The sequence below is a fragment of the Herpailurus yagouaroundi genome, unplaced genomic scaffold (assembly GCF_014898765.1).
Source record: "Herpailurus yagouaroundi ecotype Mexico unplaced genomic scaffold, PumYag 202, whole genome shotgun sequence".
Lineage (NCBI taxonomy): Eukaryota > Metazoa > Chordata > Mammalia > Carnivora > Felidae > Herpailurus > Herpailurus yagouaroundi.
This window is the reverse complement of record NW_024412433.1, coordinates 9,780,019-9,790,373: the sequence shown is the minus strand read 5'-3', so window position 1 is coordinate 9,790,373 and position 10,355 is coordinate 9,780,019. Positions and strand designations below refer to the sequence as shown.

At 46.5% G+C, this 10,355-nt stretch overlaps 1 protein-coding gene across 1 annotated transcript in view; it reads right to left on the bottom strand.

Moving 5' to 3' along the window:
- Positions 1-10,355, bottom strand: part of DNER (delta/notch like EGF repeat containing) — a 322,578-nt gene that overhangs the window by 174,847 nt on the left and 137,376 nt on the right. Inside the window, exons 5-6 of the mRNA XM_040450346.1 lie at positions 4,975-5,271; positions 2,420-2,514 (exon numbers count right to left, since the gene is read on the bottom strand). Coding sequence (XP_040306280.1) covers positions 2,420-2,514; positions 4,975-5,271 — 392 coding nt within the window. The remainder of the gene's footprint in view (positions 1-2,419; positions 2,515-4,974; positions 5,272-10,355) is intronic.

Sequence of the window (10,355 nt, the reverse complement as noted above, 5' to 3'; positions counted from 1 at the left end):
CCTGCGTCAGGCTCTGGGCTGATGGCTCAGAGCCTGGAGCCTGTTTCCGATTCTGAGTCTCCCTCTCTCTCTGACCCTCTCCCGTTCATGCTCTGTCTCGCTCTGTCCCAAAAATAAATAAACGTTGAAAAAAAAAAAAAGAATAAAAGAGTACACTGAGTTCTTCTAGAGACAAATCCTTCCACATCCACACAATATGAGTCCTGCTTGAATTTACTACAAATGTGTCCTGCATCCCCAGATGGCCACCTGAGTTGTGCTGCCAACGTAAGCAAAAGTGTGTCACCTCCCATGCTCCAGGCCTCTCCTGGCTTCTTATTTTCAGGGTAAAGTCCCAAGAATGAGACGCTAGGAAGCACATTGGCCTCGGCCTCAGTTCCCCTTTCAGCCTCAAATCCTGCAGCCCAGCGTTCCAGCGACACGGACCCATTGTCCCTCCCCAACCAGGTTCCCTCCCAGCTCCCAACCTCTGCCTCCTCGCATGCCTGGTTAAGTGACATTCTGCAAGGCTTATTAGCCCATGGGTCATCTCTTCTCTGAGACCTGCCCTGACCACCTTCCCACCGCCCGGAAGCTGTCCCTTGCTTCCTGTGTGCTCCTAGAAAACCAGGTCTCCACCTTCGGGAGAAGATTGGCGTACTAAGCGCTGAGCTCCTGGCTTACGGCTGGGTGTTCAGTCGGGGTTTCGTAAAAGGTTGAATTCGTGAATAAATGTAAGTACACGGGGGCTAGCCACTCTTGCAGGTGGATTCAGGGCACGCAGAGATGACTCAGCCTGGGTCAACCTGCTATTTTTGCCCTGTCCTGAAGCCCAGAAGGGGCCTGGAGAATTTCAAGCTGATCGGGGGGCAGGTAGAGTATTTAAAGGGATAGAGGATCAGAACTATTTGGAAAGGCTTATGAAAGAAAGATAATATGACCCAGAAAAGAAAGCACTATGAGATGGTTTCATACACGTAAAGGAAACTACTGATCCTCCCCAAAGCCAGCTCTGACCAGCACAGATCATCTGTGTTATGAGCAATGAAACACTTAGGACCGGGGTCCCCCTGCTGGCAGCACTGGAAGCTGCCTCAGATGCCACACCTTTCTCCCCACGGGGACTTCTTCCCGGTGCGAAGTTCACTGCCCATTCTGACTCTTCCGCCACCAGACTGAGTTCAAGGCCCCGGGGGGAGGGGACGCAGGGGCAACGTAACAAAGTCCCCCTTCCAAACATTTCAGGGACCCCATTGTTTAGAAAGCAAGGTGGGCAGGGGCGCCTGGGTGGCTCAGTCAGTTGAGCGTCTGACTTCGGCTCAGGTCATGATCTCACGGTTCGTGGGTTCGAGCCCCACATCGGGCTTGCTGCTATCACAGTGCAGAGCCTGCATCAGACCCTCTGTCCCCCTCTCTCTGCTCCTCCCCTGCTCACACTGACTCTCTTTCTCTCTCTCAAAAATAAACATTTTAAAAAAGAAAGCAAGGTGGGCAAAAACAATTCTGTATGAATAGAAGAGGCCCAAAGTGCCCACGGCCCCCCTACTAGGGAGTTGACACAGAGCACTAGTTAACCAGGGTCACATGTCCCTTGGCCTTCTAAAGTTCCTGAAGACTGGACAGCAAACTCCCATTTGGCTACGTGGGGGCGGGGGGGTTGGCAGGTAATAGCATCAGAGAAGAATGAGTAGTGGGAGACGGGATGGGGTCACTCCAGGGCTGGCTCCACCCCACTCCCTAGTGACACAGAGCACCTGACACACGGCAGGGGCAGACCCCTTGCCTCTTCCCCATCTCTGCCCGCCTCCATGGGCAGTATGTAGTTTGAAAGAGCTTAAGTTTAAAAACAAAACAAGGGGCGCCTGGGTGGCTCAGCCAGTTAAGAGTCCTACTTCGGCTCAGGTCACGATCTCACAGTTTGTGAGTTCGAGCCCCACATGAAGCTCTCTGCTGTCAGCACAGACCCCACTTTGGATCCTCTGTCCCCCTCTCTGTCTGCCTCTCCCTCTCTCTCCCTCTCAGAAATAAATTAATTAATTAAAGTACATAAATAAAAACAAAACAAAACACTTTCTTCTCAGATAAAATTATAATGTTTGGATTTTAAATTGGGGCAAATGATGCACATGAATTTAACCAACAGCCCATTCAAATCGTAAGACACCAAAGAATTCTGGAAGCAAAAGTCACTTGGGAAGTGAAGGTTTCTTATCTCGCACCTTACTCATCCCAGCCAGTTCCACATCTCCACCCAACAGGATCCCCACTGCAACATTCTTTCCTGAAATAGCTCCTTCTGGATCTTGAGCCACTTAGGCCACATCTACACATAGAACTCTGCTCATGACTCTCACTGGACTGACCAGTTACATGGACAGACACAACCCAGCATAGGGTCACAGTATCGATCTTAATGATTTGTAACTGCGAGTTTTCTTACTTGACCGACGTGTTCTGTGGCACCTCAAAGGTTACCAGGCGGCCACCGGCAGAGCTGTTAGAACTGGCATTCCCACAGGCAATATCTGGGACCACCTGGGAAAAAAAGGAAGGAACAAGTTATCAGGGTTGATCATCACACATGATAATATTACAAAGCAAAATTCCAGGAGCTGCCTTTGGGTGACGCTGAGGTGGAGACAGAGAGAAGACAGGTGACATGGTACAGACTCAAAAGAAAATGAAAGCTTTGCCACCTGGTTTCCTGAAATGCCAAAGCTTTCCTGAGAGCCGTCTACCAATTCCCAGATCGCTATGACTGATGAACAGGACGCTGCAGGGGTCCACTCCCCGCTGTCTTCCATTTAGCGAGCAGTCAGTGGCCTCTGCTCTATGCTCGGTCTGGGACTCAGTGCTTGGAGAACCAGAGGACAGGCTTTAAGGACTAGCTTCTATGCAGCAAGCATTAACTAGGAGAGCGAGCCTTAAAACGAACAGTAGGCAAGAAGCGCTAAGTCTGGGTGACCCTGCCCTGTGCAGAGGTGGGTCTCAGGAGCATGCGTTAAGGCCAGGGGACTGGGAAGCTGCCTATTTTTTTTCCCCCTATGGACTACACCTTCGCTGATATGTACGTAAAGGGAGTTCAAGGCGGGGAATAATGGTGTTCATCAGAAAACACACTGTGAACGCTTGAGCTGCGTCCAATGGGGTGGTTCTGACCAACTTATTCATTTACTCCTCATGCCATGAGCACTGTCTTCACCCAGTAGAGTCAAAACAAAGGGGTATTAGGGGCATCTGGGTGGCTCAGTCAGTTATGTGTCTGACCCTTAACTTCGGCTCAGGTCATGATCTCCACAGTTCATGGGATCTAGCCCTGCGTGGGGCTCTGTGCTGACAGCGTGGAGCCTGCTTGGGATTCTCTCTCTCTCTGACTCTCCCCCGCTTGTGCTCACTCTCTCTCAAAAAAAAATAAAGAAACATTAAAGGGGGTGGTATTATATGTGTCCATCATCACTGAATTAACTGAGAACAATACAGAAATTCTCAGCACCTCCACCCACACCCAATGCTGAGAATATATGCCCCAGAAGGCCTGACAGTCAAATGCCAGAAAGTAAGCCCACCATGGATATTCAAAGATGGAAGCCCGACTCGTTAAATTTGTGTTAACAGACAACTGTTACAACAATTTTAGTCCCTTAAGACTTCAAATAGCGTCACATTTCTGAAGCATCACTATTTCACGAAAGGAGAAACCCAAATATATTCACACCTTCCTCTGGCAACTTTTAACCCGCTTCTTGAAACAGCCTAAGAAATTACAGCATGACAAGAAGACGAGGCGTTTCTTTTTACGTTTACCAACTACAGGACAGGAGGTCTTTAAATAAATAGATTGAAATGGGTGGTTGGGGAGAAATTTTCTTTAAAGGACACTTCCTTGACAAATGTAGAATCAAATCTAGTTCACATTCAAGAAGTGAGTCATTCAGCAAAGAGGAATTAAAACCATAACTTCAAGGCATTTGTTAAAAGTCTGAAATCAGAACACGTCCAGAGTTTTGCTGGGTAGGCTATAAGCACTGCCCTGCGGTCTGAAGATGGCCTTGATAAATTGTGTGGCAATGAAAAAAAAAATGGGTCACTGGTTACAATTACCCAAGAAAATGAAAGAAGGGATGCTACCTTGTCTCTTTGACAATAAGAGAAACTTCTACACACATTCTTTGACTCTAAAACTGCTACACAAAGATCTATGTGTTTTGTCGTTTGAGCTATAAAACCTGCAATAATATACAATCACAAGATGCCCTATAAAATGCAAGATATGGAACGGAATTATACCCTGTGGATATCGCCTCAAAGTCATGATTTGGATTTGCTCCTCAACTCTCCTAGCTAGCAAATTTAGATTATACGTCAACTTTCAAGGATCTGCTGAAAATTCCTCAAAATGAGACTTCTGATGAGCTTGAAACACAAGCCAAACCCAGACTGGACGAGAGTCAATGAATGGAATTTGTTATTGCCAAAATAAATAAAATTTGGAAATTTCATTCTCAAATGCGGTCTCAACATATTTTAGAAATCACTGATAGCAGCTGTTTTTAAAATGATATTGGCCGCAAGGCACCAGAAGTAGAATCATAATAAATAAACAAGGAGTTAAGCATAATATTGAGGAAAATTAGGTCAACGGTGGAGGGTCCGTGATACGTTCATTTACATGGCCCTTCCTTGGGCTCTCTGCACCGAATCCAAAACGATCTCACAGAAATATACACGGATATCATCCCAGAAAATAATTTCATCCTTTTCCTTTTATTGCTTACACTCTTGATGCCCACAAAACAGTCATAATTGAAAAATCCCCTTTGCGTAACCAAAAGGGATCTACACACAAGTGAAGGCGGGAATAACCTCAGACTCCCTGTTTTGTCAAGAGGATAACTTAAAGGTCTTCCGTTGTTACTGCCAATATTGCAACCACTGGCATTATCTTAACCTCACTGGTTTCTTTACATAAAAACATATGCAATCAAACGTTCTCACCTCCACTTGATCCCATTTCATTTCTACAACTTTCTGCCCTGTTTTGGGCTGCCAGGTGGGCAGAGTCACGGTCGCCTGAGAGCGGGGCAGGATGATGTCAGGCTCCTGGGTGGCGGGGACAGGCTGAAGCTGCCTGGGGGCCATGGACTCGGTCCAGCCAGAGGCGGGGAGGCTGGGAAGCGCCTGTTCACAGTTGGGACCTTCATAGCCTTCATTGCAAATGCAGAGGTAGCCATCGCTGCTGCTGCTGCAGTTGCCATGGTGACAAGGGCTGCTGGCACAGGAATCCGCAACAAGCTGAAACAAGACCATAAATGGGTCAATTATTCCCTTGTAAGAAAAGTGGTGCCATCGCTGGGAAATGAGCTCCGTGTCTCAGAGCTGTGGCTCTAGGAAATGCTGTTCCTGCGGAATAACAGTTCCTAACTACTTGTGCTGTCGTTGGGGAGCCTCCCAAGGTCACCCCGACATTAACCCCTCCACAGGTAACAGGTGACCAGCAAGAACACACCCAGTGAAGAGCTGCCCCAAACCCAAGCTCCAAAATAACGTTGATTTCAGCAACACATTACTTACAGGAATTTTCTAAGGCAAAAGCATTTAAAACTGAGGCTCATTAGGAAGATACCAACTTTAATATTTTTAGCAGCCATGACAACAAATACTAGAGATCGAAACCGGAACCTCCTTTTCCATGTCCTGGATGGACCACTGCAAGGTTGCCTCATGAGAAATGACCGCCCAACTAACTTATCTCCCCTAAAGATGTGCTTACCTATGTCTCCCAATTTCTACTGGAGGAAAACCCCTTTTATTTTTTTTTTTAATTTTTTTTTTCCCAACGTTTTTATTTATTTTTGGGACAGACAGAGACAGAGCATGAACGGGGGAGGGGCAGAGAGAGAGGGAGACACAGAATCGGAAACAGGCTCCGGGCTCTGAGCCATCAGCCCAGAGCCCGACGCGGGGCTCGAACTCACGGACCGCGAGATCGTGACCTGGCTGAAGCCGGACGCTTAACCGACTGCGCCACCCAGGCGCCCCGGAAAACCCCTTTTAAAGTGATGTTATTTAATTAAAAGCTTCCAAAATGATCGGCTTACACGACAATGGTAAGCCCGCCCGAAGAGAGCAGTAAGCAGAACTTTATGAAAGTTTCTACCTCAGTATTTTGGAGGGTGATCACAGAGACATGTGACCTTGCAAGATACGGGAGATACGATTTCATTTGCGTGACTTTAAACTGTGACAATGCTCCTAAGGAAAGTGTTTATCCTGGTGCCCTTTGCTAACCTGTAAATCACCATGTGTTTCTGCTTGGAGATGCGCTACAAAACAATGCGAAATGATCATCCCCTTCTCCTGAGACAGCTCAAGGCTTCAGACATGTTCTCCCCGCTTTTTCAATTATCATTTGCTTCTGTGAACAGAAAATTAGACCTCTATCTGATGTCCCTCTGGCTTCTGAGGGCTGATCATAAAACAGAACTCGGTAAATATCAGACTACAGAGAAACGAGGCCCTCAATTTCTCTTGTGGAAATGAACTCACACATAAACACACGCGGACAGAATTCTGCATGGTAAAACAGCTACTCGCCCTGGTAATTGCGCTTGTCAGACAATTTCCAACAAACTCCTTTAGGAATATTGAGGGATTTTGAATTGAATGAAAATGAAACTCCAAAAATGCCACCACGTTCTCTGCCTATCACTGGGCGATTCCTTCATAGAATCTCAGTTAAACGGAGATGGGTTGGTATCAGAAGAAAATATTTAAGCTGTAAATAATTTTAAATATTTACAGTCCTTATCAACTTCAAGTAAAACCCAGTTTCCTCCCATGTCAGAGATGTCCTCTCTTCCCTCCTCCCTTACACTCTCCCTTCCTCACCTTCTTTATGTCCCTGGACTATGCCAAGATCATTTCCACATGAGGGCCTTTGCACCTGCTGGGCCCTCTGCCCGAATGCTTTTCTCCCAAGCTTTCCATGGCTCACTACTTCATTTCACAAAGTTCTGTACTCAAACGTCACCTCCTCAGAGAAGGCTTCCCTCACTACAAAATCTGAAATAACCCTTTTTTTCCCTCTCCCAAACAGGTGAGCTCTGAGAGTGTAGGGACTTCATCTATCATGTTCATGGCACTATTCCTAGCATGTCAAGGAACACAGAAAACACGGTGAGGCTTCTTTTTTTAAGTGTTCAAAAAATAAAGAGCTCAATTAGTATCTGGAAAGCAAGGCATGATAAGAGACATATGTAAACCGCCCTTTTGGTCACAATATTGTTACCTTGTTTCTGATTTATTTTTAGGAATGCTTCCTGGAATGGGAGTCCCCTCAAGAATCATCTGACAGGAAGGAGAATTTAATTAGCTCTGATAAAGGGGACATATAAGCCATGTTTCTGAAATCAACTTTTGATAATAACATCTGAGGTTGACCTAGTCACAAATTAAGACTTTTAGCAGAAGCCTGAAAGCAGAGAAATACATTTACATCATTTAAACAAATTGAAGAGATGGTTATAAAAATTAATTCTGGCAGCCTAAACCTCCACTGTGAAGCTTAGAAAAAAAAAAAAAAAAACATTCCTAAGGCAAAGACCACCTGTCTGGTGACCTGAGACACCCCCTGGCTTTTGCTCCACTGCGGGCAACAGCCAGACCCCAGAGAGGTACCACCGAGGTACGGTACACGTCAGCAAGTCCTCCCCAGAAAGAATTCAAAGCACAGCCATCGCCTGGACATCAGAGGCCGCCATGCATCATACCTACTGCTCCCTCTAAGGTGGCCATTTAGAGTTTTCAAAGAACATCGCCATCTAGTATCTCATTTGTGCTCACAACAACCCTGAAATAGGGAGGGACTTTTCTGAACCCATATCACTGTTCAGAAACACAAGGAAAGAGGAGTTAAGTGACCCATCACAGCCACTACAAAAGAACTATTCCAGAACAACATCGCATCTTCCGAGTTCTGTCCACACCACAGCACTGCAACTTTGATGGTTATGATCACAACAACAACAACAACAAAAAACCAATCCCTGTGGAGAAGGCAAAAGGTATGGATGGGTTCTCTTTCTGTAAGCAACAGAAAATAAGTTAAGGGTTAAATATAAGCCAATTAAGACTACCATTTCAGGATGCTTCTTTAGAATAAAGGTATAATGATATCACTCAATGAATATTTTCTAAAACTTTTTTAAAGTTTATTTATTTTTGAGAGGCAGAGAGAGAGAGAAAAAGAGACAGAATCCAAAGCAGGCTCCAGGCTCTGACCTGTCAGCACAGAACCCAACGCAGGGCTCAAACTCACGAACCGCCAAGATCATGACCTGAGCTGAAGTCAGACGCTCAACCGACTGAGCCACCCACGCGCCCCACACTCAATGAATACTGACCGAGGTCTTACTATTTGACATGAATTGTACCAGGTCTGAGAATAAAATGCTAAAAGAGAAAACAAACAGACACAGTGTCTACCCCTACGGAGTTTATAGCTAGTAACCTATTACGCACACTAAGAACGGCAGCAAAACCAGTACTCCCTGGGTGCCTGCCACTACACTTAGCATTTTACATTTCTTAATTTACTTCCTCCTTACAACAACCTTCCAAGGTAAGTACATTTACTACCATTGAGGCTTAGCGATATTGAGCAACTGACCAACTCTTAGAATAAAAGCCAAAGTCTTCACAAAGTCTTAACTAGGCCACAGGTGATGTGCCCTCCTCCCAGCTCTGGACCTCACCTCCCACTCTTGCCCTGCCTCACTTGGCCCTAAACACACTGACGTCACTGTTCTTCCAACTCTCCAAGCACTCTCCGACCTCAAGGTCTTAGCACTGGCTGTTCCTCTGCCCACAACACCCATTTCTCGTCTCTTCCCAAAGCCTCCTTTGAGTCTTTGCTCAAATGTCATCTTCTGATGAGGACGTCCCTGAACACACAATTCAACTAAAACAGCTCATGTTCCAATACACTGTGGGAAAAAATTACCAATTTATTCTATATTGATTTTGTATCTGGCCCCACTACACTGGAAACCCCTGTGAGATCAGGTTTCTTTTCTCTGTTTTGTTTACTTGAGTGGTCATCCCCACCCCCAACCCCAAGAACAGCAACTGGCACACAGGAGCTGCCGAATACACTATGACTGAACAACTGAATGAATGAATGAATGAATGATACCAGATGCAAGCAGCACCAGAGCCTGTGAGGTGTATTGCCACGTGAAATGGACTTAGGATTCTCCCAAGGTCCCATCCCAGCTCTTCAGAATGAAAGTCAAGGAATGCCTTGTGTATCTGCCCTACAATGCTTCATCGCAATTAAATAATAAAAAAATTTTTAATGTTCATTATTTATTTTGAGAGAGAGAGAGAGAGCGCGCACACACACGAGCAGGGGAGGGTCAGAGAGAGAGGGAGAGAGAGAGTCCCAAGCAGGCTCCGCACTGTCAGCGCACAGCCCGATGCAGGGCTCGAACTCACAAACTGAGATCATGACCTAAACCGAGATCAAGAGTCAGAGATGCTTAACCAACTGAGCCACCCAGGTGCCCCAGCAATGAAATAACTTTAAATCAGCTTTAAAAAGGGGGAAAGTCTCTGATGACCTGAGAGGTAAGGTGGAGCCAGCATAATGTCCCACCTTTGCCTTGATGAAGGGGAACAGAAAGAGTCAAGTGTCTGTGGAGGTCACAGATGGCCCTCAACACCGAGTCGCCTTCCTCTGGTGCTCAGAGACTGTCCACCAGGTGAGCCACTGCTGAAGCCCATCACCCTGGGTGCTGGTGGAGAGATCTGGGTGCAAAGGGCAGGACCCACAGCAGTGTCCAACCCGCCGTGCCCTGGAGTCAGCTCCACCAGCTCGGGAGTAAAGAGCTAGAAGGAAAATGTGAAGAGAATTAAAGATGTTGTTTAAGAAATGCTGTGTTCACAGATGAGCAGAATGCAGGAGCAGCATGGGGATGAAATGAAGCCTGACTCACAGGCTGCCGGGAGACATGCTCCTAGTAAAGACAACAAAAGCTCAAAATGACGCTGTCAGTTGTACAGATTTCTACAGGGATTCAAAACAGTGACTGATGTGATGGGAGCACAGGCATGCGCGCGCGCGCACACACACACACACACGCGCGCACACTGGGATACCAAACAGAGCTGAATGCACTACAGGGTCATTGGTCCCTTGTTTAAAGTCACCATTTCAGGGGCACCTGGTGGCTCAGTCGGTTGAGCGTCTGACTCTTGATTTCGGCTCAGGTCATGATCTCAACGTTCCTGGGTTCGAGCCCCGCGTTGGGCTCTTCACTGCGTCAACATGGATCCTGCTTGGAATTCTCTCTCCCTCCTTCTCTGCCCCTCCCCTA